This window comes from Taudactylus pleione, unplaced genomic scaffold (genome assembly GCF_031769625.1).
Source record: "Taudactylus pleione unplaced genomic scaffold, aTauple2 ptg000788l, whole genome shotgun sequence".
NCBI classification, from domain to species: domain Eukaryota; kingdom Metazoa; phylum Chordata; class Amphibia; order Anura; family Myobatrachidae; genus Taudactylus; species Taudactylus pleione.
Genome location: NW_028285190.1, coordinates 6,429,567 through 6,456,466, shown reverse-complemented (window position 1 = coordinate 6,456,466; position 26,900 = coordinate 6,429,567). Strand labels below are relative to the sequence as shown.

Below are 26,900 nucleotides of genomic sequence, written 5' to 3'. Positions count from 1 at the left end.
GCATCCTGCCAGTTATCCATGATGCCTGCCCTGATGACATAATCTCTGAGCGCACCTCATCCTCCAATTGGCACCTTTTAGCGTGACTCGGGTTGGATAACCCAGGGGGGACCTATCAGACTGCACTCTATCCAGGTCGGTCCCGGGTTCGATCCTGGTTGCTACCGGTGTCGACGTCCTGGGACGCACAACCGGGGTTGACCCTGTCACCCCAAGCCAGGACAAAGCGGTATAAGTTATATTGTAAGTGGCTACTGGCCACTGAACTGTCGCCCTTTTCCTGAGTTCTTAAACAGACCCTTAATAGCTTCCTATTCCAACCTATAAAATCTCATTAACGTTGCCTATTACACAGTCCATTGTGTGGGCCGATCCTGATTCTAACACACCCGCAGTTGATTTTGCATCCAGCCAAGGTAGCCTACTTACAAGGATTCAGATGTGTTCTCACACATCTTTGCTGCAGTCGGGCTAAACATCCCCTCTTGACGTGCCAGGTCCCTTAAGACTTTTTTCGACATTCTATTTGCAGTTTGATGCAATGACCACGCACGAGGAGACTGATGATTAATTTGATATGTGACACTTGTACAGTATATCTGTGTGCGACTAAGTCTCTGAATTTGCATGCAAAGTGAAGCTGCCACAGCTGCTTTCCACGCCAAGTTCTGCATATAGACTCGGGTGTACACATATATACAAGTGAAGATGAGCGGTAGAACTGCGCTCTCGTTGACCAGGGGTGGTGTGTTTTGGTTTCGGGGTGCTGCACCTTTTGTGTGGGAGTACCTTTCCCACACTGAATACGTATGGAGGTATGGTAAGGTGCGTTATCCCTGCTAGTAGTGGTGATGACTTGTGTGTGTTTGTGAGTGGTGTTAATTGGAATGTTTCTTCTGGTGGTGGTGGTGTTTTGGGAGTGAGAAGGAGGGTGTGATTGGGTATGGAGTGTAGTTTGGAGTAATGTGAAAAGGGGAATAAAATAGAATCAAAATGAGGCCAGCGAGACACAGTAATTTGGGGAAAAATCTTTTATTGAGTAGTCACAATGCTGCTCCGTTGAGATCCCGGGCAGGTAGGTAGGGTTCAGTGATGAGACTGGGGAGGTAGGTGGACCCTTTCAGGGGGCTCCTTCCCGTGCGGTTCAGTGACCTTGCACGTCACCCCTTCTGGACCTATGGTCGACAGTCTAGGAAGTCTCGGGGGGGTGGGGGGATATGCAAAGTGGGTTTGAAACACCTGTGTGGCGTCCCGCGTGTTGGTGTGAGTCTTGGCAATACTTACCTACCGGTAGTTCTTTGTTATGGTGATGTAGGTTGATGTTGCGGCGGTTGCAGATAGGTTGGAAGCTGCAGGTTTGTTGGTTAGCTGGATCAGCGTGTTGCTGGTGTGCTGCAGCTGCACGGCTGTTCTGATTGGTCTGCGGAGGTCAGCGACCGGAATGTGCAACTGAGGTTGGCTCTTGGTCGTGCCGCTGGTGGTGCGGAGCCAGAGGTGTGGATGGGTGAGCAGCTGGGAGGTTGGGTTGCAGCGTGTGTGCTGGGACAACCCCTGGGGGGTGGTCTGCCCGGGATACTGATTCGAAAAAAGCCAGGGAGGAGGGGGGATGTGGAAGTATTGCATATCAAATTAATTGGCACACTCTCCTGGTGCATCCTCATTGCATGGCATTGCGACTAAGACGTCAGACGCTGGCAGAGGTGCACAGAACCTGGCGGCTCACTCACGCCAGGCATCTCGCTAATCATGGCGTATGGAGGCTAGATGTATGAGGACACATCTGTATGCTAATGCGATCACCCGTATACATGCGATCAAGCCGCGCCAACCAATGTTTTTCTTCTGCAGCTCTTTCGGGTTTTTGTTTTATTTTATACTTTGTATTTAATGTCAGATCATCTTTTTCCTTTGTACAATGCTGTCATAAATACTGTGACTTTCAAACTTTCCCCAACAAAAACAATCTTCTGTACATGCTGTGGACTTTTAGGTTTTAACACCGCTTTTGAATTGTTGTAAATAATGACATGGACATTGGAGGAAATAGCAGTTTGCCACAGCGTAACCTGCCATTGCTGCTGTTCCAATATTTGCTGCTGTAATGCTCACAATCTTTCAAAGCAGAAGACGTAGCGGGTGGGAAGCAGCGCTGGCAAAATGTGTAACTAACAGAAAATTCACTGTAACATATTGCAGGAACAAATCCAGCAAATGGTTCTCATTTTTTAAAAGGCTGTTTTGTAGTTTAAGATATTAATGCTGTGCTTATGTCATGTGCTTTTATCATTGCAGCATAAGGACACTTTGATATTTTTTCCCCTCTCTCTCTTTTTTTTCTGCTGGAAGAGTTACTGGAGATTACAAAGCACTTTGTTGTATTCCAAGAGCTTGTGGAAACCCAACGCGGAGAGCTGTATAATCTACTTTGTGAAATATTAGATGATGGGGAATCAGTCGCCCGGCTGCAGGCAGGGGTGAGATCAGCTGACTCTTTATTACTACAATGTTACAATTTTTCCAACTGCAAACAAAATGTGAATTTTAAATTTGTTGGATCAGAATTTTTTTTTTTAACGTTTTTTTCAAACTAGATCCTTTTATCATATCTATGCTATATAGTGCTGCGATAGGTGTCGCATGTGTGGCCTCTAACCTTCTAAAGGGCCACATGTAACTCTTAATCTCAGCATTAAAAGCAATACTTTTATTCATAGAAAGACATATCTGTAATAATTTAGCGGGAGCAAGCTATTTTTTTTCTTAAGAAATGCTATAAACCTAAAGTTTGCATATGTGTTTTACACTTTATTGACATAGGGGTCTATGTACTAAGCCTTGGACAGAGAGTAAGTGGACAAAGATAAAGTACCAACCAACCAGCTTCTAACTAGGGATGTGCGCTAGACCATTTTTGCTGGATTTGGATTTGGCTCTGATTTGTCATCCAGATTTGGATTTGCCAAACCTGCCGTTGCTGACTTTTGGATTTGGGTTTTTTTTACAAAAAGTTACAAAAAAGCTAAAATCACATCATTTGGGCTTTTTTTTGTTCCTAGAGTATTATTAACATCAATAACATTAATTTCCAGTCATTTACAGTCAATTTAGACCACCTCACACTTTATAATATTGTTTTCGCCGTTATTGGCCAAAGGTTGCAGTGAGCTGACTGGTTACTAAGAGTGCTTTTAATTTGTACACAGTGGCCCTGATTCAGAGCCGGATGCTCTGACAGAGCACTCACTCTGAATCAGGGCCGTCCCTCCTCCTTTTTGGAGCGGCTTGGCCGTCGTTATTCGGGTCTCGCGCATGCGCACGACGGAGCCGCCTCCGTCGTGCGCATGCACACTTGGGCAACATCGACCCGCTTGCGAGCACTCGCGAGCGGGTCTGAATCAGGCCGAGGACTGAGGCCCACGGAGTCACGATGCTTGTATACACAGAGGGTTAAGGCCCACGGAGTCATGGTGCCTGTATACACAGAGGGTTAAGGCCCACGGAGTCATGGTGCCTGTATACACAGAGGACTAAGGCCCATGGAGCCACGGTGCTTGTATACACAGAGGGTTAAGGCCCACGGAGGCACGCTGGTTTTAATTTATACACAGAGGGCTAAGGCCCACGGAGTCATGGTGCCTGTATACACAGAGGGCTAAGGCCCACGGAGTCACAGTGTCTGTATACACAGTGGGGTACAGCACCAAAAAATGCATTTTTTTTTTCTTTTTAAACTTTGAACTTTCTTTTAAAAGTTTTTTTAAAAACTTTTTTGTACACCGTCTCGACACTTTAATCAGCAGAGTACAGCGCAGCATCAGCGTGCAGTGTGCCCCCTATACAGTCACTTTGCCAGCACAGACACTTGTCCCACTCCCTGTACACAGCCAGTGAATAGAATATCAGCAGAGCAGTGCGGAGCGTGAAAGTGAAATGTCGCCGAGTCCCGATTGGTTTCTAACTTAATCTCTACCCAAGACTTAATAAATAGACCCTAGAGTACCAACCAATCAGCTCCTATGTCATTTTTAGCCTGTAAAGTGACAGGAGCTGATTGTTTGGTACTTTCTCTCTTCACCTTATCACTCCCCAAGGCTTAGTACATAGACCCCATAATCTGAATAATTGCTTGAGAAATACCTCATTTTAAGCACAGTTAACTGTGTAACAGTTTTCATACTGTAAATGTCCCACCGTATCTGTTTTTCTAAACAACTAATTTCCATTTTCATTGTGTTCTAAGTTTGGTCAAATCCATCACGGCTGTGTAGCAGGGCACATTTATGAAAACTGATATACAGGTAACAAAAAAATGCTGTAATTCATTGGAAACAATGAGCAGAATCGCTTCTGCTCAGTTTCCAATTTTCCTGAATGTGATCCAGTGTCCTCTACTGTACAGCCTCCAACAGCCAGTCACAAACTTCAGCGTTTTGTAGAAAATGTAATCAAACTGATGACCTTGTGGCACCTAGCAAAGTCACAGCGGGATTCCAAGTCAGGTTCTCAGCAAGTGCGCAGTTCTCAGTGTGCGATTTGTGTCAGATGTGGAGAGGCTCCTGTGATAAAACCCACCTTGGAGTCAGTGGGGTAGATTCAGAGGTGAACTTAAGTCGGCCGTAATTGCACCACATTACAGATCTAAATTCTCTACCGTATGCGGAGTTGTACGCAATTATGCTACCGCGCCGCCTCAGTCCTGTCCTTGGTGCAAGAGTCTGAAATCGGACTCTGCATAGCCCACAGTCCCGCCTACACACCTGCAGTACACACGAATACCTTATTGCACTAAGCTACGCTGCTTCATCCACAAGTTTCTTAGGACTCTGAACCACCCGCCGATGTCCGCGCTCAGGCCCTGATTCAGAGCCGGACGATCTGACCAGAGCGCTCGCTCTGAATCAGGGCCGTCCTATTTAAATGTGGAGCGGCCTTTTGGACGCTCGCATAGCTGTGGGTTACCACCCACAGCTTATGCGAGCGTCCATGATGATGGTCGGGCTTGCGACGAGACCCTGCGGTAGGGTCTCGTGGCCGCAAGCCCTGGAGTGATTTTGGCTCTATCAGAGCCAAAATCACTCCCACTGACATCACTAGTGATGTCAGTGGGGCCGGACCCAGACGGTAGGCGTTCCCATGGGAACGCCTCCGTCTGGCAGCCACGCCCCCGGCACGCCCACCAAAGGGGGCGTGCTGTCAGTCACCATCGACAGCACGCCCCCTTTGGTGCGAGACCCGGAGCGACAGCTTGGCTGTCTCTGCCCGGGTCTCGCGCATGCGCACGACGGAGCTCCCTCCATCGTGCGCATGCGCATTGGGGTAACATCGACCCGCTTGCGAGCGTCCTGCGCTCGCGAGCGGGTCTGAATGAGACCCTCAGCTCCGGAGCCTGCGCAGTGCAGAAACAGGTCAGATCTCTCCACACAACTGACTTCTATTCAACTCTGCATCAGTCCCACTGTCTGGTATCATTACCTGACATCGTACCAGCATTGAAAGCTTTTTATGGTAGTAATTGAGCTACAAGCATGGGTGTATATATCATGGTTGCACCCATTCACAATACTTAGCTCTCCAGCAGCGACACAGAAATCACTGGGAAAATGGTGCCTGTGCCATTTTCCTCAAGATCTACGCATGTGCAGTACAGAAATCCCTGGGAAAATGGGACTGACGCCATGTTCCCTGAGATCTGCACATGTGCAGTACAGAAATCACTGGGGAAATGAGGCCGACGCCATGTTCCCGGCGATCTGCGCAAGTGCAGTATAAAAATCACTAGGGAAATGGGGCGGACACCATGTTCCCGGAGATCTGCGCATGTGCAGTACAGAAATCACTGGGAAAATGGGGCGGACATCATGTTCCCAGAGATCTGCGCATGTGCACTACAGAAATCACTGGGGAAATGGGACGGACACCATGTTCCCGGAGATCTGCGCATTTGCCGTACAGAAATCACTAGGGAAATGGGGCGGACACCATGTTACCGGAGATCTGCGCATGTGCAGTACAGAAATCACTGGGGAAATGAGGCCGACACCATGTTCCCGGCGATCTGCGCATGTGCAGTATAAAAATCACTGGGGAAATGGGGCCGACGCCATATTCTCGGAGATCTGCGCTTGTTCAGTACAGAAATCTCTGGGGAAATGGGGCTGACGCCATGTTCCCGGAGATCTGCACATGTGCAGTACAGACATCACTAGGGAAATGGGGCCGACATCATGTTCCCAGAGATGCATGTGCAGTACAGAAATCACTGGGGAAATGGGGCGGACACCATGTTCCCGGCGATCTGCGCATGTGCAGTACAGAAATCACTGGGGAAATGGGGCGGACGCCATATTCCCGGAGATCTGCGCATGTGCAGTACAGACATCACTAGGGAAATGGGCCGACATCATGTTCCCAGAGATCTGCGCATGTGCAGTACAGAAATCACTGGGGAAATGGGGCGGACGCCATGTTCCTGGAGATCTGCACATGTGCAGTACAGAAATCACTGGGGAAATGGGGCTGACGCCATGTTCCCGGCGATCTGCGCATGTGCAGTATAAAAATCACTGGGGAAATGGGGCGGACACCATGTTCCCGGCGATCTGCGCATGTGCAGTACAGAAATCACTGGGGAAATGAGGCCGACGCCATGTACCCGGCGATCTGCGCATGTGCAGTATAAAAATCACTGGGGAAATGGAGCGGACACCATGTTACCGGAGATCTGCACATGTGGAGTACAGAAATCACTGGGGAAATGGGGCTAATGCCATGTTCCTGGCGATCTGCGCATGTGCAGTACAGACATCACTAGGGAAATGGGGCCGACGCCATATTCCTGGAGATCTGCGCATGTTCAGTACAGAAATCACTGGGGAAATGGGGCTTATGCCATATTCCCGGAGATCTGCGCATGTGCAGTACAGAAATCACTGGGGAAATGGGGCGGACATCATGTTCCCAGAGATCTGCGCATGTGCAGTACAGACATCACTAGGGAAATGGGGCCGACGCCATATTCCCGGAGATCTGCGCATGTTCAGTACAGAAATCACTGGGGAAATGGGGCTAATGCCATGTTCCTGGCGATCTGCGCATGTGCAGTACAGGCATCACTAGGGAAATGGGGCCGACGCCATATTCCCGGAGATCTGCGCATGTTCAGTACAGAAATCACTGGGGAAATGGGGCTAATGCCATGTTCCCGGAGATCTGCGCATATGCAGTACAGAAATCACTGGGGAAATGGGGCGGACATCATGTTCCCAGAGATCTGCGCATGTTCAGTACAGAAATCACTGGGGAAATGAGGCCGACGCCATATTCCCGGAGATCTGCGCATGTGCAGTATAAAAATCACTGGGGAAATGGGGCGGACACCATGTTCCCGGCGATCTGCGCATGTGCCGTACAGAAATCACTAGGGAAATGGGGCGGACACCATGTTACCGGAGATCTGCACATGTGGAGTACAGAAATCACTGGGGAAATGGGGCTAATGCCATGTTCCCGGAGATCTGCGCATGTGCAGTACAGAAATCACTGGGGAAATGAGGCCGACGCCATGTTCCCGGCGATCTGCGCATGTGCAGTACAGACATCACTAGGGAAATGGGGCCGACGCCATATTCCTGGAGATCTGCGCATGTTCAGTACAGAAATCACTAGGGAAATGGGGCTAATGCCTTATTCCCGGAGATCTGCGCATGTGCAGTACAGACATCACTGGGGAAATGGGGCTAATGCCTTATTCCCGGAGATCTGCGCATGTGCAGTACAGACATCACTGGGGAAATGGGGCTAATGCCTTATTCCCGGAGATCTGCGCATGTGCCGTACAGAAATCAGTGGGGAAATGGGGCGGACATCATGTTCCCAGAGATCTGCGCATGTGCAGTACAGAAATCACTGGGGAAATGAGTCCGACGCCATGTTCCCGGCGATCTGCGCATGTGCAGTATAAAAATCACTGGGGAAATGGGGCCGACGCCATGTTCCCGGCGATCTGCGCATGTGCCGTACAGAAATCACTAGGGAAATGGGGCGGACACCATGTTACCGGAGATCTGCACATGTGCAGTACAGAAATCACTGGGGAAATGGGGCCGACGCCATATTCCCGGAGACCTGCGTATGTGCAGTACAGAAATCACTGGGGAAATGGGACGGACAACATGTTCCTGGCGATCTGCGCATGTGCAGTACAGAAATCACTGGGGAAATGAGGCCGACGCCATGTTCCCGGCGATCTGCGCATGTGCAGTACAAACATCACTAGGGAAATGGGGCCGACGCCATATTCCTGGAGATCTGCGCATGTTCAGTACAGAAATCACTGGGGAAATGGGGCTAATGCCTTATTCCCGGAGATCTGCGCATGTGCAGTACAGACATCACTGGGGAAATGGGGCTAATGCCTTATTCCCGGAGATCTGCGCATGTGCAGTACAGACATCAGTGGGGAAATGGGGCTAATGCCTTATTCCCGGAGATCTGCGCATGTGCCGTACAGAAATCAGTGGGGAAATGGGGCGGACATCATGTTCCCAGAGATCTGCGCATGTGCAGTACAGAAATCACTGGGGAAATGAGTCCGACGCCATGTTCCCAGCGATCTGCGCATGTGCAGTATAAAAATCACTGGGGAAATGGGGCCGACGCCATTTTCCCGGCGATCTGCGCATGTGCCGTACAGAAATCACTAGGGAAATGGGGCGGACACCATGTTACCGGAGATCTGCACATGTGCAGTACAGAAATCACTGGGGAAATGGGGCCGACGCCATATTCCCGGAGATCTGCGTATGTGCAGTACAGAAATCACTGGGGAAATGAGGCTGACGCCATGTTCCCGGCGATCTGCGCATGTGCAGTATAAAAATCACTAGGGAAATGGGGCCGACGCCATATTCCCGGAGATCTGCGCATGTTCAGTACAGAAATCACTGGGGAAATGGGGCTGACGCCATGTTCCCGGAGATCTGCGCATGTGCAGTACAGACATCACTGGGAAATGGGGCTGACGCCATGTTCCCGGAGATCTGCGCATGTGCAGTACAGAAATCACTAGGGAAATGGGGCGGACGCCATGTTCCTGGAGATCTGCACTGTGTATTTGGGAATGCATCGGTAAGAGAGGACGGGGAGACGTGCGCGAGGAACCCCTCCACTATTAAATCGCATCGGGCCTAAAGTTATACATAATAATGCTAGGAAACACACAAGCAACATTATAAGAGTATAAAAAGACAAAATAAGTTTATTATAAAGTTTCAGTAAGTGTATACTGTAGATCTTGAGATACAGAATAAAATTGATCATTTGACTTTTGTACACACGAGATGGTTGGTTCATAATAGATCTTGTATAAAAATGGCAAGTAGTAATACGTTTTTCATGGATCAGAATAAAATTTTCAACATGGCTTTTATTAATAAAATAGAATGGTCACCATGGGTTATAATAATGGCATATACTGTAGGATATAACTGTACAGTTAGAATAGGTTCTCTAGTGCAGTGCTGCTCAAACGCTGTCCTCAGGACCTCACACTGGTCACATCTTCCAGGGTACCCAGCAGGTGCACAGGTGTATTTATTGCTCACTGACACATTTTAAAAGATCCACAGAAGGAGCTAATTAAATCGCTTGTGATTCTGTGAGGAGACCTGGAAAACATGCACTGTTTGGGGTCCTGAGGACCAAGTTTGAGAACCTGTGCTCCATTGGTATAATTATCAGGGAAAATATCAGACTCATCCCTATATGTTATCATTGGATAAAATCAGCTGACTGGACCCCCTGTGGTTTTCCCTGCTCAGTCCAGCAATAACTTTATTTTTGTTGCGATTGAGCACTGGGCCTGATTCAGAGCCGGACCCTCTGACCAGAGCGCTCGGTCTGAATCAGGGCCCTCCTCCCTCAACTTGGAGCGGCCTCATGGACGCTCGCATAGCTGTGGGTTACCACCCACAGCTATAGCGAGCGTCCATGATGATGGTCAAGACCATCGCGACCATGGGGCTTGCGACGAGACCCTGCGGTAGGGTCTCGGTGACCGCAAGCCCTGGAGTGATTTTGGCTCTATCAGAGCCAAAATCACTGACATCACTACTGATGTCAGTGGGGCCGGACTCAGACGGTAGGCGTTCCCATGGGAACGCCTCCGTCTGGCAGCCACGCCCCCGGCAAGCCCACCAAAGGGGGCGTGCTGTCACTCACCATCGACAGCATGCCCCCTTTGGTGCGAGACCCATAACGACGGCTTGGCCGTCGTTATTCGGGTCTCGCGCATGCGCACGACGGAGCTCCCTCCGTCGTGCGCATGCGCAATTCGGCACCATCGACCCGCTTGCGAGCGTCCTGCGCTCGCGAGCGGGTCTGAATGACCCCCACTGTTCTGAGGTGCTGTCCGATGACTCGTATGTGGCCTAGAATTTGTTTTATATTGATGTCAGTATTTGAAAAGTGGGATATTTCGATTTAAAGTCTGTGGAGAATCAAAAGTAAATGAGCAGGGAAACTTCTGTAAATGATATATAATAGAAAGTGCCTAGTGTGGTCCTATGCGGCTCTTACTCGAGTGCACCATATACTTTAATCCCATTCTATAAATAAAAAACGAATATGTGATACCTTCCATTTAACGTGAAACCATAGCAGGCAATCTCGCAGGCTCTACTTCTGTATTGCTATAAGGTATACAAGTCATCCATCACAATCATTGCCTGCTCTCTGTAAATGAGCAAGTAAACACCACATTGGACAAATGTAAGCATAAAACACATCACTTGTTTCTGGTATACTGTATTGTTAGATTACTTGCATGCATGCTTTATATATGATTCATATTGATGTCAGAATTGCTATTACTGTAATCACAGGCGAATATTCTATTTATATTATTTTGTAACCTAGACTCGAGGGCTTCATAGCCAGGACGAAGAGCCGGGCTTTTCCTTTATATTCTGCTGTAGCAGTGCAAACTGTGTCCAGCTGAGGGGCTGAAGGTTTGTCCTTCCCCTTGTAGCATTGCTTTTGTAAAATGGAGCGAATTCTTCTCCCTCCTGCTCTGTCAGGCAGAGCGCTATCTGTACACAGAACTCCTATGTTAATCAGTGTTAAGAGAGAAAAAAAAACAGCCTAGCGATTAGTACCTGATTATTTATCTCTCTTGTCTCCGGCAGGTAGAATATATATGTTTAGGGCGCAGGCCAAGTCTGACATCCTTGGATGAGTTAAAGCCACCTCAGAAAGAACGAGCAGAGAAGATATTGCACATTGCAGGATATGATATGCAGAACGAGAAGCTCCCAGAGCCATCTGAACGGGGGCTGCTTGCAGCCTTGCACATCCTGATCAGCGCACTGGATGGTAATTCATTCATTCACATTTCTACCCCGTGTTTGGAGGCTCCTGCTGGATAGAGGATTTATCAAATGTTTGCTCTGTTTTGCAGCACATTTTAAAACCCGTCGTAACTGTAATTTCTTTATTTAATATTTTCTTCCACACTTGACAGGAATTTAATGGGTGTCTATAAAACTCTTCATGTACTAGAGAGTGCAGCTCTGTATCACTCGGCATGGTAATTTCATGAAACATTGGCTTTATTTAGTACAGCATAAATATAGGGAATCATTTATGATTCTTGCTTCATGTTGATCACTTGTGTTGCTGGTGGTTAATTAGTTTATACATTGCTACATGGGAACTTTACGGGAGCTCGCCAAGCAAACTTGCTGCTGTAGAACACTGGGTGGCCTCTTTGAGTCATGAGCTACATGCAGCCCCCATAGAGCACCTGTGCAGACCTCCTGCCCCAATATCTGGTAATTTCCCTCTCTGGTCCCTTGCTAGGGACCCTGATGTTAGCATGAGTGCAGTACATTCACGCGTCTATATGGCAAGACAGTGAGCGGATTGTGATTTCGGCCATTGGATAACCTATTATTTGGGTATCTGGAACACTTGATGCTAGCTCTGATCTTAATATTTCATTTGGTTCTTTATCTGCAGCGGTAGTATGTGGGCCCCTTGGAGAACCATTAGTTGCTTGTGAGACCGCTGAAAAATATCAGGTTGTCCAACAGCGGTGTAAATAATTAATAAATACAATTGCTCAGTAAGTCATAGTAAGACCAACTATATTTTATTTTTTATCCGCTCAGCCTTCCAGTGCTGGCATGCACAATAATTCTTAGCACAAACATGTAAGTTACACACCATTTGCAGTCATAGGTTCTGACTCTTCTTGTAGGACCCGGGTTAGGTCTGTGAGTCTGTTTATTTTCAATGATAGCTCTGTTTTTACAAGTGTAGTGTAGTATTGCTAGCCATTTCATGGTTGCCTGGTCCCTCTTAATGCTTCACTGGACGTAAAACTTTTTCTAAACTTTATTATAAATATAAAAAAGTGATATATAGTTTTAATAACTGACAGAGCTCTTATATTGTAGAAATAGTGACATCAGGAGTACTGTATAGGTAAAGAGAAGACCGATATTAAGAAAAAAAAATCTTTTTCCCTGATTCTTCACCTTACTTTCTCATAATTAGTGCTACTACAAAGACGCATGCAAAATGCAATCCTCTACATCTCATATACTGCATAGGGTGCTGTGTTCAAGTGATTGGGGCGGGAGTGAAGCAACAAAATCAGTGATAATGGTCAGTGGTATAAGCAAAGTTTAATCAAAACACATTAATCACGTTAATGCCATTTCTTGCATATGTAGCACACAACTCATTTGGAATGAGTAAGCAATTGAAATGAAGAGGGGAAAGGAAAATGCTTGTGCAATAGCTCTTAACTCCTATTGGATTTATACACGTAGAGCTCCCATAGAGAATGGTTTAGATTGTGGTGACAGCGTGCACACAGATGCCGTTGTGGTGGAATATGGATATGGACACATAGAATAGGAAGGGTTCACATCACATGCACTGGGCAAACCCCCAGCATGATAACAAAGGGGGCATGGCTCGCGGGTGCAGCATTTCCAGCGAGTACAGCCCCTTGCCACTAAGTCATGTCCCCTAATTTCCTTCGGCGAATTCAATTTTCACAGACCACTTCATAAAAGTTGGCAGGTATGCAATCAGATATTTACAATTTGCATTTGACAGATAAAACCTGATTGGTGCAGATTTGCAATTTTGAGCAGTTCGAACGCCGAGTTCATAATATGCCACACGGTAGTGCACCATGTGACCGGCAAACAATACAGAGAGCATCCCAGTGTCTAGCAATAATCTATGCCCCCTTTATTACATGTTTTGTTCTTAAGCACATGTTTTTCCTAATGCTGTCTTGTGTACAATGCCGGAGCAGGGCGATTTTTATTTATATTTATTTTTTTGTACTGTCAAGGGGGCAAGGTCTCTTGGATAAGGAAGAAAAGCACTACCGGGAGAAATCTCGGCTCTACTATCTGCAGGGTGCATCCTTTGGATGCTTCGGGCGGCTCCACAGGCTATATTGGTTGCCATTCCAGGTACCCTGCAAGTCAAATTTAGGTGCCATTGGGGAGCAATAGTACTGCTTCCCCCTAGGCACTGCTTGCACAAACCTAATTGCTACATTGCTTTCATTATTGATGATAGTCCATATAATTGATCAAAATCGCAGTTGCTTAATTTAATGATTCAGTCATATATCAGATTGGCACACAGTTCTCAAAGAAACTAGAGCCTGAGATAATGGCTAATAAAAGTAGAAAGATTGCAATAATATGGTGTGTATAGCAAGCAGCCATTGATAAATTGATTAATGAATTAATGACACAATATACCTTGTATAATGGAGGGATTATTTTTCACTTTATTTTCTTTGCTCTGTAAAGCTTGTATTAATGAGTTCTAAAGGTCCTGCAAAGAGTTGTGTTTATCTGAATGTTGTAATGTAATAGCAATAAGGATGTGTATACGTTGTGCTAGTAATATATACTTTATGCTCGGCTGAATGGTGGACATAACCTTAAAATCTAGTGCAATAAGGATTCATTGTGTGTAGGACTACGCTGCTGGTCAAAAGTTTTAGAACCACCTGATTTTTCAGTTTTTATTGAAATGTAAGCAATTCAGGGCCTGATTCAGAGCCGCTCGTAAGCGACCGCTCGTTCGCTCCGAGCGATGTTCACACATCTGCGCATGCGTATGGGTCGTAATGCGCATGCGCCAACCAGTCAGTGCGGTCGGAAATCGTGTGTTCGCAAAATAGCGAGGGCCTGCTAATTTGAGTGACAGGATGAGGCGTTTGTGGGTGGTAACAGGGGAAGGTGCTTGAAAACGGGGAGTGGAGATCCGAACGCAGGCGTGCCAAACTGTCAAAACGGGCGTTTTAAGGGTGTGCAAAGCAGCGTCATCGGCCACGTCACTTGGTTGTCTCTTAGCCTGAACTGTTGGCATGATTGCGGTAGGAAAATCCAACCACAAGCACTGCGAGCAGTTCAGACGCCTTTCGATGTACTCGATTAATCTAATAAATAGCGGAGATGACGTATGATGCGAACGGCCAGGGGGCGTCTTTACAAAATAGCGAGTGCATATTTCGTTCGCTCGCTCAGACATAGAGGCATCAACAGACCGCAAAGAGCGAGTGCTCTATTAAAATATCCGGCCCCTTTTTCTGAACGAGCGAGCGCAATTAGCGTCCGGCTCTGAATCAGGCTGTCAGTGAGTAACCTGAAAAGGTACAAAGGTAAAAAGAAGCCTTCATGTTAGCCGAAACTAAAAAATAATGTACATTTTACAGTTCTAAGAAAGGAAAAAAAAAGCCCTTTACACAGACCAAGCAATAGGTTAAGAATTTACAGCTGTTCTGCAGCAATAAAAATATGGCTTGTCTCGTCCATGAACACAGTCTGTGGACCACTGAGACTGCAAAAAGGTCTTATGGTCCCATGAATTAAAATTAAAAATAATTGGTTCATCACATAGAGGTTTTTGTATGCCATTTTTTGAGCACTGGGAGATTTTTTTTTAAGCACCTCCAGAGCACAACCAATTTTTCCTAAAAATTCATATTTTTAGGAAAAATGGTCAGGAAATGCTCTGGAACCCCCTCCTAATTACTTTTTTTTTTGTTTTTTTGTTTCTCGCACCACTGGGTTTTCAATGCTGAAAACCCTGCGTGCATTTTTTAATATTGAATACCGCAGATATTGAGAGTATTCCACAATTGGGCGCGAGGTCCGCATGTTTTTTTGCGGAGAAAACGTCGCTCCCAATTTTATATGCCCCTTAAGCTGGGTACACACTGATTTTGCGACTCACGTTTTTTTCTTCAGATGTTGTAAGCATTTGTACGCTCCTACGATAATGTTTTTTCGGAAAAAAAAAATCAGGTGCATCTGAAGATCTGACCTAATGTTCTTCCTAAAATTCATCAGCCACAGTGGTCCTTTGTTGGACAAATCAGGAAGTGTGTACGCACTACCAACTATTCTGTCTGATGCTTTGGCAGCCTTGTATATGTAGAGCAGGTCTGTCAAACTCAAAATCCCAACTGGGCTGAATATTCAAGGTCTAAGTGTGTGGGCCGCAAAAAAAAAAAAAATAATCATCACGTGACACCAGGGCTGCCATCAGAAATTGTGGGGCCAGGGTCTGACAAAATAGGCAGGGCCCCCCAACTTTTAAATACATGGAATGACCTGCTGCCTGCAATACATGGAATGACCTGCTGCCTGCAATACATGGAATGACCTGCCTGCAATACATGGAATGACCTGCCTGCAATACATGGAATGACCTGCTGCCTGCAATACATGGAATGTCCTGCTGCCTGCAATACATGGAATGACCTTCTGTTATGTTCTGGGTTGTTTGTGGACCTGGGGTGGTAGCAGGAGCAATCACAGAAGCAGATTTGAAAATAAAACTAGGATTTTTAATAAGATTTTGAGTAGACATATAATGTGGCAGTAAATAAAAGTCCTGGAATATATAAATGTGCACAAGAGTTCTGTGGTGGGAGTAAAAGGGTTAATGTCCAAGTAGAAACAATTAGATCTGTCCAGGTGTGCAGGTAGTGAAACTGAAAATAATCAAGCCAGGTATGCAGGTAGTGAACTGAAAATAATCAAGCCAGGTATGCAGGTAGTGAGCTGAAGCGCAGGATGTCAGCAGGCTCAGGCACTCAGGTATGGGCAAGGGTGATGGAGGAAGCGGGGTAGTCTAGTAGGAGCTAGGAGCTCACATGCAGACTGGCAGACAGCGAATTCACAGAACAGGATAAGCACAGAGAACTCCCTCTCAGCTAGGCTGAGATACACGTTGCACTGGCAAAGAAGGAAGGCACTGACCCTTCCTAAATACCCCATGCCGTGCTGTTACTGGCCGGAGGGAACATGTGACTCACCAGAATTGGCCAGCCGCATCACATGGCCAGAAGGCAAGATGGCGGCGCCCATGCCAAACGGAATGGAGACGCCGCCAGGCCTTACCAGAGCAGAGTGACAACAGGCCTGCACAACAACGCGCGCAGCCAAAGCCCCCCGCCAGACACCAGCTCCGCCACCAGACAGCCCGCGCCACAATGACCTCACAGGTTACACTCGCCTAGCGCCATGCTGAAATACCCTGGCCGTGACAGTACCCCACCCTTTTGGGGTGGCCTCAGGACACTCACCAGGCTTCTCCGGATGGGCAGAATGGAATCTCCTGATGAGCGTGGACATCACGAGCATCGGTCCAGCAACGTTCCTCTGGACCGTAACCTTTCCAGTCCAGCAAATACTGTAGATGACCTCTGCGTAGACGAGAGTCCAAGATCTGGGCGACCTCAAACCCAACTCCTCTCCGTCTGGACTCGAGGAGAAGCAGGTAGAGCACTATGGAACTTATTCAGGACCAGGGGCTTCAATAAAGAAATATGGAAGGAATTAGGGATTTTTAGGTATGGGGGTAACTGTAGACGATAGGCCACTGGATTAATGACTTCTGTTATGGAGAAGGGACCAATGAAGCGTGGTGCAAATTTCATAGAAGGAACCCTCAGACGAAGATTCCGGGTAGACAACCAGACCTGGCTTCCAACTTGCATGCGTGGAACTATTCTACGCTTTCTATCGGCCTGGGTCTTATAGCGAGAGGATGCCTTCAACAAATCAGACCGTACTTGAGTCCAGATGGCAGCAAAATTCCGCACCGTGTCCTCCACGGCCGGAACATCGAAAACAGGCAGGCTTCGGAATTCGGGAACACGAGGATGAAGGCCATGTACAACCTGAAATGGCGTTTGGTTAGTTGACGAGTGGTAGGAAGCATTATGTGCAAACTCAGCCCACGGCAGCAAGGCAGCCCAATTGTCCTGGGAAGATGACATAAAAATTCTTAAGAAAGTCTCTAGATCTTGATTAACTCTCTCGGTGGAGCCGTTGCTTTGCGGATGGTAGGCCGTGGAAAAGTTTAACTTCACTTGAAGAACAGAACACAAAGCCCTCCAGAATTTTGCAGTAAACTGCACACCACGGTCAGAGACAATTTCAGCAGGAAGGCCATGTAGACGAAATATGTGTTGGACAAACAACTGTGCCAGGTCAGGGGCAGAAGGTAACTTCTTCAACGGTATATAGTGGACCATCTTAGAAAATCGGTCTATTACAACCCAGATAGTGTTGAAACCTTGAGAGACTGGCAGGTCTGTGACGAAATCCATGGAGAGATGCGTCCATGGACGTGATGGAGTAGGTAATGGAAGCAATTCCCCAGCTGGAGCTTGTCGTGATGATTTATGCTGGGCACAGGAGGAGCAGGAAGAGATGAACTCCATTATATCTGCCTTCATAGAAGGCCACCAATAGTGTCTTTTCAGGAACTCCAAGGTCTTCCGAGTGCCTGAGTGCCCTGCAAAGCGAGAGGAATGTGCCCAATTGTGAAGCTGCTTCCTTAATTCCGGGGTGTCACAAATAATTTTCCCATAGGAGGCTGAACTTGTAATGCGGCGAAAACTCTTCAAGACAGGGGTATTGCTTTGATTTTCAGATTGATCATCACAGAGGAGAGATCTCGATAGGGCATCAGCCTTCTGATTAAGTGCTCCAGACCGGAAGGTCAGGGTGAACTGAAACCTGGCAAAGAATATTGCCCAGCGGGCCAAACGAGGACTCACACATTGGAGGTTTTTGAGAAATAGGAGATTTCTATGGTCCGTAAATACAGTAAATGGAAACTTGGCGCCTTCTAGCAAATATCTCCATTCCTTCAACGCCAACTTTACAGCTAGTAATTCTTGCTCACCTATGGCGTAGTTCCTTTCGGCAGGTGAGAATTTTTTAGAAAAGAACCCACACGGATGGACTCGGTTGTCCTCATAACGTTGAGACAAGACTGCTCACACAGCTTCAGATGATGCGTCTACTTCCAACAAAAAAGGACTGTCTAGATCTGGCTGTCGAAGAACTGGTGCTGAGATAAAGGCCTGTTTTAGAAGATGAAAGGCAGACTCTGCCTCAGGTGACCATTGGGCAGGATTAGCACCTTTGCGGGTCAAGGCTGTAATGGGAGCCAGCAGTGTAGAAAATGCCTTAATGAAGCGCCTATAATAATTGGCGAAGCCCAACAATATCTGGATGGCCTTCAGTGTCTGAGGTCGGGTCCAATCCAGAATTGCTTGTACCTTCTTGGGGTCCATTTCTAAACTGGAGCCGGATATTACATAGCCGAGAAAAGTTACACTGAGCACTCCAAAGACGCACTTCTCCAGTTTGCAGTAAAGGTGGTTTTCTCTCAAACGGGTCAGAACTTCTTTAACATGTTCTTGATGTTTACCCCCGGAGGGTGAAAAACATCAGTATGTCATCCAGATAGACAACAACCAAAACATATAACAGATCCCGGAAAATCTCATTAACGAAACTTTGAAAGACAGCAGCGGTGTTACACAATCCAAAAGGCATTACTAAATACTCGAAATGTCCATCTCTGGTATTAAAAGCGGTCTTCCATTCATCGCCAGCTCGTATACGAATGTGGTTGTAAGCCCCTCACAGATCTAATTTAGAAAAAATGACAGAGCCCTTGACCCTTTCAAACAACTCAGTAATCAGGGGAAGAGGGTATCGATTCTTTACAGTAATGTCATTAAGGCCTCGATAATCGATACATGGTCTTAGACCACCGTCCTTCTTGCCAACGAAGAAAAACCCAGCTCCGGCAGGTGAAGTAGAGGAGCGAATGAACCCCTTTGCCAGGTTGTCCCGGATGTATTCGGTCATGGCTTGAGTCTCAGGCAAGGACAGCGGATAGGTACGACCACGAGGTGGTATCTTATCAGGTATCAATTCAATTGGACAGTCCCATTCCCTATGTGGGGGTAAGATATTTGCTTGTTGCTCAGAGAACACGTCGGCGAACATCTGATATTCCTTGGGAATGGCAGAAGAAACTAATGGAACTGTCTTTCTCACAGGTCGAATCTTTGGAAGACAGGATTTCTGACAGTCCATACCCCATGACAGAATCTGCATAGAACTCCAATCAATCCTGGGATTATGTTGACGTAACCAGGGTAGACCAAGAACAATTTCTTGAGAAGCCTCTGATATCACCAGGAATTTTAAGGACTCAGAATGAAGTGCCCCAATTCGGACCAATACTGGTTGAGTCTCTTTGGTGACTATCCCGTTAGTTAGAGGGCGTCCGTCTATAGAGGCCAGAGAGATGGCATGGTTGAGAGACAAACAAGGAATCTGAAATTTATCTATGAAACTAGACGTTATGAAATTTCCGGCTGCTCCCGAGTCGAGTAGAGCAGTAGCAAAGACCGGTTTGGGTTTAAGATCCAAGGCTAGGGTAATCGTGAAATCTTTAATTTTTGGAGACTGGTTCATAACTCCTAACTTGATGTCTCCAGGGTCAGTTAGGACTTGGCATTTCCCGGTTTACGGGGGCAGGAGATCAGCAGTTGACCGGATTCTCCGCAGTACGGACAGAGGTTCTTTTGCATTCTTCTCTGACGTTCTTCTTTGGAGAGGTGTGTATGATTCACCTGCATAGGCTCCTCTTCAGTAGGAGATGGAATGGGACGGGTAGAAATGGAGGGGGTAAATGACCTTTGCCGGTCAGTTCTGTTTTTTTCAGCCTGACGTTCCTTGAAGCGTAGGTCAGCTTTGATACACAACAAAATCATGTAGTTCAGATTAGTAGGAAGCTCTCGAGTGACTAGATCATCCTTTAGTCGGTCTGACAACCCATGCCAGAAGGTCGAGGTGAGGGCTTCCTCATTCCATTTGAGCTCTGATGCTAAAATTTTAAATTGCATGGCATATTGACTGACAGGACGGACCCCTTGTCTCAGTGTCATGATGTTTGATGATGCTGATACAGTACGACCAGGTTCATTGAAAATCCTCTTGAAGGATGACACAAAGCCTGTATAATTATCCAGCAGCTGATCTGAGCGCTCCCAGAGTGGGGAAGCCCATTCCAAGGCCTGGCCGGATAACAGAGAGACTATATAAGCCACTTTAGTTCTTGCAGTTAGAAAGTTGTCAGGCTGCAGGGTAAAATGTATGTCACACTGATTTAGGAATCCTCGGCAGAGTTTAGGGTTGCCGTCAAATTTACTTGGTAAAGGAAGATGTAAGCGGGGAGATGATCTGCCTCCTGTATTCTCAGACGCTGAAGCGGATGTAGATGCTGGTACTCCAGGGGTAGAAAAGGAAGTTTGCAAACTATCCTGTCGCTTGGACATCTCTTGCAGAAATTGAGCCATCTGATGCTGCATGTTTTCCAGATTCTCTAAATGACCAGAAATGCACCGGAACAAATCCACTCTTGACTCCTGATCCGTGGCCGGCTCCATGGGGCCAGTGCAAACTGTTATGTTCTGCGTTGTTTGTGGACCCGGGGTGGTAGCAGGAGCGATCACAGAAGCAGATTTGAAAATAAAACTAGGATTTTTAATAAGTGCTTGAGTAGACATATAGGGCCTCATTCAGAGGCGGTCGGAGGATGCAAGCGGCCGCTTGCATCCTGACCGCCCGCCTCTGGTTCGGTCATTAGGCTGTGGGTTAACACCCACAGCTCTAACGACCGCTCCGGTGATGGTCGCGATGGTCAGAGACCATCGGGGCTTACGACGAGACCCTAGGGCAGGGTCTCACTTGTCGTAAGCCCCGGAGAGCTTCTGGCTCTGTCTAGGGATGTCAGTGGGGCCTCCCCCAAACGGTAGGCGTTCCCATAGGAACGCCTCCCTTTGGGCTACCACCCCCCCGGCCCGCCTTCCAAACGGGGCGAGCTGTCAACCAACATCGACAGCTCGCCTCCTTTGGAAAGAGACCCGCTACGACCAGCGCTGTCGGTCGTAGCGGGTCTCACGCATGCGCACGAGGGAGCCGGCTCCCTCATGCGCATGCGCACTTGACAAACATCGAGGCGGCCGTGCAGTCGTAGACCGTATGGCCGCCTCTGAATAAAGGCCATAATGTGGCAGTAAATAAAAGTCCAGGAATATATAAATGTGCACAAGAGTTCTGTGGTGGGAGTAAAAGGGTTAATGTCCAAGTAGAAACAATTAGAGCTGTCCAGGTGTGCAGGTAGTGAAACTGAAAATAATCAAGCCAGGTATGCAGGTAGTGAGCTGAAGCGCAGGATGTCAGCAGGCTCAGGCACTCAGGTATGGGCAAGGGTGATGGAGGAAGCGGGGTAGTCCAGTGGGAGCTAGGAGCTCACAGGCAGACTGGCAGACAGCGAATTCACAGGAACAGGATAAGCACAGAGAACTCCCTCTCAGCTAGGCTGAGATACACGTTGCACTGGCAAAGAAGGAAGGCACTGACCCTTCCTAAATACCCCATGCCATGCTGTTACTGGCCGGAGGGAACATGTGACTCACCAGAATTGGCCAGCCGCATCACATGGCCAGAAGGCAAGATGGCGGCGCCCATGCCAAACGGAATGGAGACGCCGCCAGGCCTTACCAGCGCAGTGTGACAACAGGCCCGCACAACAACGCGCGCAGCCAAAGCCCCCCGCCAGACACCAGCTCCGCCACCAGACAGCCCGCGCCACAATGACCTCACAAGTAACACTCGCCTAGCGCCATGCTGAAATACCCTGGCCGTGACACCTTCTGCCTGAAATACATGGAATGACATGCTGCCTGCAATACATGGAATAATGCAAGAGAAGAATCAGATACAAAGTCACTTATCTTAGTTACCTCGCTCCTGCTCAGACTTCTGACACCACCCGCCGTGGCTCCCTCTCATTGAGCGTGTATGCCCGCAATAATTTTTTTTTTTTGTGAGCTCTGAAGCCGGCGCGGCATAGGTCACATAATATGTGTATTTGGGCCCATGCTGTCAGGCTGCAAAAAATGTCCATTTGGGCCACATGTTTGACATGTCTGCTGTAGAGTATGTATGGAGTCACGATGTTTTCAGCAGATGGTTTTGTGACATCAGGATTGCAGATTGCAAAGGTGGGTACCCAGGGGTGTATCTAGGAGTCCAAGCACCCCTGGCAAAGTAAGGGACTGGCACCCTTCATCTCCCCTGCCACCCTCACCCCAGGCAACAAGGACACACAGAAGAGAAGAGCTGGAGGGTTGAGGAGGAGGAGGCAGGGACCGGAACCTGGACTCAATGAAATGTGTTTGGTGGGTGGGACAGGTGATGAATGTGACACCTGATCAGTGGGAGGGAGGGCTCTAACAGACTGTCAAAAGTCTGTGCTTGCGGCTTCTGCTCTCTGTCAGAAGCATCAGCGCTGGGTTACGAGGGAGGGGATTGAGGGAGAAAGGAGGAGCTATCTGATCCAAGCAGTTAGTAAACAGACACTGTGGTGGCTGTACGGGTGGCGATCGCCCTCCCCCTCATCATCCAGCACTGATGCTTCTTACTGAGAGATCAGCAGCAGCGCAGACTTTTGACAAATATAACTGGACGCCGGTGGCACAGCCTGCCGGCGACCCCTCCTCGGCTGGCCCGAGACGAGTGACATCCTGGCCAATAGGAAGATACACCTCTGTGTGTATGCATGAATCTGCATGCTCATCGCAACTTTCAATCACAACTGGAATTGTCAGAGCCATTGCATCTGAAGTATGATTGTATAGGTGTGTACCCACATAGGCAAACGCAGGGGGGGGGTTTCCGGTTGCCTGGAAACCCCCCTCCCCAGCCCACACCATGACCACAATAGAAATAGTAAAATCGAATTTTACTAGTTCTGCATGTCCTTCTCAGTATTACAAATGAAATAATTAGCACCACCTGTGGATCTTTTAACACGTGTTAAAAGATCCACAGGTGAAGCTAATTATTTAATGTTAGCCAGTAATAAATACACCTGTGCACCAACTAGGAGATCTGGAAAAAATGCACTGTTACAGGTGCACTGCTATAGACCATCAATAGAGTTAATTATTAATACCATATAATAATACACTAACCAGTGCATGACGCAACCAATATAGACATAAATGTCCAGGGCAGTGCTAGGTTCTTCTGCTACTCCCCAGACTTGCTCCAGTGCTCTGGAATGGAGACCACATCTGAAATAAAAACATTCAGCTCAGGCAGGATGGCCCTACTGCTGTATTTAATGGCTTTCTGTGATCACTGATCCTGTATATGACACACAATACACTTTGTATGACACATATTAAAGCTGGTTAAGTGCTAATTATACCCTCTTCATGGACTGGCCACACTCGCTCTAAAATCAAGCATTAGGAAACCCCCCTCTAGAAATCCTGCGTTTGCCACTGACCCAGCTTAAAGAATGCCATGAGTGTGTTAGTCGGTCATATCTGCAAAAGGTGGTTACTTTGATGAGTCCAGTAAAGTTTTGTTAAACAAAATGATTCTATGATTTAATATTATGGGGTATATTTACTAAGCAGTGTTAGGAGAAGTGAAGAGTGAAAAGTGATAAGGTGCCAGCCAATCAGCTCCTAACTGCCATCTCACAGACTGTGTTTGAAAAATGACAGTTGGGAGCTGATTGGCTGGCACCGTATCACTTTTCACTCTTCACTTTTCACTTCTCCTAACTCTGATTAGTAAATAGATCCCTTTATTTGTTCTATGCTTTAATCTCACGGTACATTAAGACATTAAACTGTGTAAATTTCAATAAAAACTGGAAAATGGGGGTGATCTTAAGCTTTTGACCGGTAGTGTACAGCCTTTAGTCAGGTGTAATGCTGGATGGTCTGTGACCACTGCTTGTACATTAATCAATGACCATAAAAAAAAAAATTGTGGTCTCCAAGTGGCTGAAGATACAGCGCTGTGCGGACAGATCACATCTCCATCACAAGTGCTGTATATACGCAGACTAAGAGCTGTTACAGTATATTGGTTGTTCTATCAAAGTAATATGAAATCCAATCAGCAGATTCCAAAGACAAGTTCTAGGTGGCTCACTAGACCTTACAAAGCAAAAAGATGACCTTTATTATTTCTGCGCTCCGCAATTACAATATGCAGTTAAGAAAAGAAAATGGAATCCTTTTATATATTTTTAAATAGGTGAAGGACCTGTTACTCTCGTCTTCCAGCCCCTTCACCGATGATAAAGCTGCGTCTATTTGCTGCGCTGTTTCAGAGTGTAACATTAACACTGAGAATGTCATCTAGGTTGAATGTATTTGAAATTAAAATTGTGATTTGTTATTTTTTGGTAGTTTAGAAGATTCTATTTCAAGCTTTCCATGCACCCTCGGTCAACAATAACATGATCACTTGTAATGTGATCGCCTACATTTGTTATCTAAATATACTTGGATGGACGGGGGCGCCACATTAGTCTGTCATTATCTACAAGATATAACTAACAGTATTGTCACCAATTAGTAGGCCGCACGCCTGGTTCCAGCAAAATGCGGCATGGGCCATACGGGCTGCATGCCAGGTGAGGGTGGTATGCGCATGTTGGCTGGTCCCAAAAGGTAGGGGGCGTGGTCGCATGCCTACAAGGTTGGGCTGGGCACGTCCCCAGGTTGAGATTGGTAGGGGGCGTGGTTGCGTGCCCACGTGGTTGGGCCCAGCATGCCCCAGGCAGTAGAACACCATAAGAGCCTTGTGCACCGCGTTCTTTTTCCTTGCCCTGCGACTGGTGGTAAATTGTGTTATGTTGAAATAAAGCTGTGACCGATTTATTTGCCCAAAAAGTTGCTGGTCTCGTCTCAGTTAATGCTTAGCCCAAGACGGCGGGTCGCCGGTAAGTCGGCCTCTCAACCCTTACAGGGGCGAAGGCGCCGGAAAATGGCCGCCGCAGCAGGCGCGATTCCCTGGGGGGGATGCCGGGGGGCCAGACCCGTCCCGTTTTTATCACCTCGCTAGCCCCGCTGGCCAGTGGGCCAGTGGCAGGCAATGGGGCTGGCGGCAGGAGAGGGGGGCGGAGAAGGGGTTAAAAGAGGCAGCCATAACCGAGGGAGGGTTATTACCTCTCTCCTATCATCATGAAAGACCACAATGTCCACCACACACAGTGGAATAAAACACATTTGCCAATTTATGAACAATAATTAAGGGGTCTATTCACTAAGCCTCAGAGAGAAATAAAATGGAGAAAGATAAATTCCAGCCAATCAGCTCCTAACTGTCATTTTTCAAACACAGCCTGTAACATGTCAGTTAGGAGCTGATTAGCTGGGTCTTAATATAAAGTATAATTTTCTGTTGGTGTGTATAAAAATAAATGAGTATACAAAGCTCAAAATAAATTATGTTGATTACAGGATTATAATTGCACCTTTTTTAAACAAAATGTTATTTGGTCACAGAGGAGCGTATTATTCACATAAGCGGGAAAGCTGCGTTGCCATGGCACTGGGCGACACATACACCCCCCAAGTGGAATCACAAATTGTATTTGTTTCATGGATTTTAAGATCTCTCTTTACTTCCCATTCTTAATATTCTGGTTCTTGTCTTAAAGTTCATTCCTGAGAGTCTCATTCTGTCTAAATGACTATATACTTTACCTGCAATCTGCGATGCTAAAAGGTTACAGAGTAATGTATTTATGTTCATTACACAACTGAGTGACATGGCTTGTTTTCTGGTATTCACTTCAAACATTCTATCATTTCAAGCACAAAGAGGCTTTTCTGTATTGGGATTACACATGAAATCTAGAGTGCATCTGAAAAAAAAAAATCTTTTTAGATTTGTGAGCATTAAATGAGATCATTTTACTTTGTCCTATAAATGGGTGTGATATATAATGTTTATAAGGTCAGCATTTATAATGTCGGCATGCTTAGGAGGTTGACAGTCATCATGTGGACTTTCCTGAAATGTCGACATAATAGAATGTTGACAGACCATCCCTGGTGGTCTAGCGGTGACTTACCTGGTCCCAATGGCAGCATAGGGCCTGATTCAGAGCCACTCGTAAGCGGCAGCTCGTTCGCTCCGAGCGATGTTTGCCCAACTGCGCATGCGTACGGATCGTTATATGCATGCGCGAACCAGTCAGTTCGGCCGAAATTCATGTGCTCGCAAAATAGCGAATGCCTGATAATTTGAGTGACAGGATGAGGCGTATGTGGGTGGTAACAGGGGAAGGTGCTTGAAAACGGGGAGTGGAGATCCGATCGCAGGCGTGCTTAAAGGTCAAAACGGGCGTTTTATGGGTGTGCATAATTAAAACAGCAGCATCATTGACCACGTCACTGGGTTATTTTATAGCCAGAACTGCTCGCAAAATTGTGGTAGCAAAAACCAACCACAAGAATAGCGAGCAGTTCATACCCTGTTCGATGTACTCGATTAATCTAATAAATACCGGACATGACGTAGGATGCGAGCGGCCAGGGGGCGTAGTTTCCCAAAAAACGACCGCAAGTTTTGTTCGCTCGTTCAGACCTAGAGGCGTGAACAGACCGCAAACAGCGAACGGTTCATTTGAATAGCCACCCCTAGTTTCAGGACGAGCGAGCG

The 26,900-nt window shown here is 47.0% G+C and overlaps 1 protein-coding gene across 1 annotated transcript in view; it reads left to right on the top strand.

The window, feature by feature from the left end:
- Positions 1-26,900, top strand: part of GSDME (gasdermin E) — a 171,118-nt gene that overhangs the window by 120,764 nt on the left and 23,454 nt on the right. The window contains exons 7-8 of the mRNA XM_088457800.1: positions 2,347-2,474; positions 11,184-11,370. Coding sequence (XP_088313926.1) covers positions 2,347-2,474; positions 11,184-11,370 — 315 coding nt within the window. The remainder of the gene's footprint in view (positions 1-2,346; positions 2,475-11,183; positions 11,371-26,900) is intronic.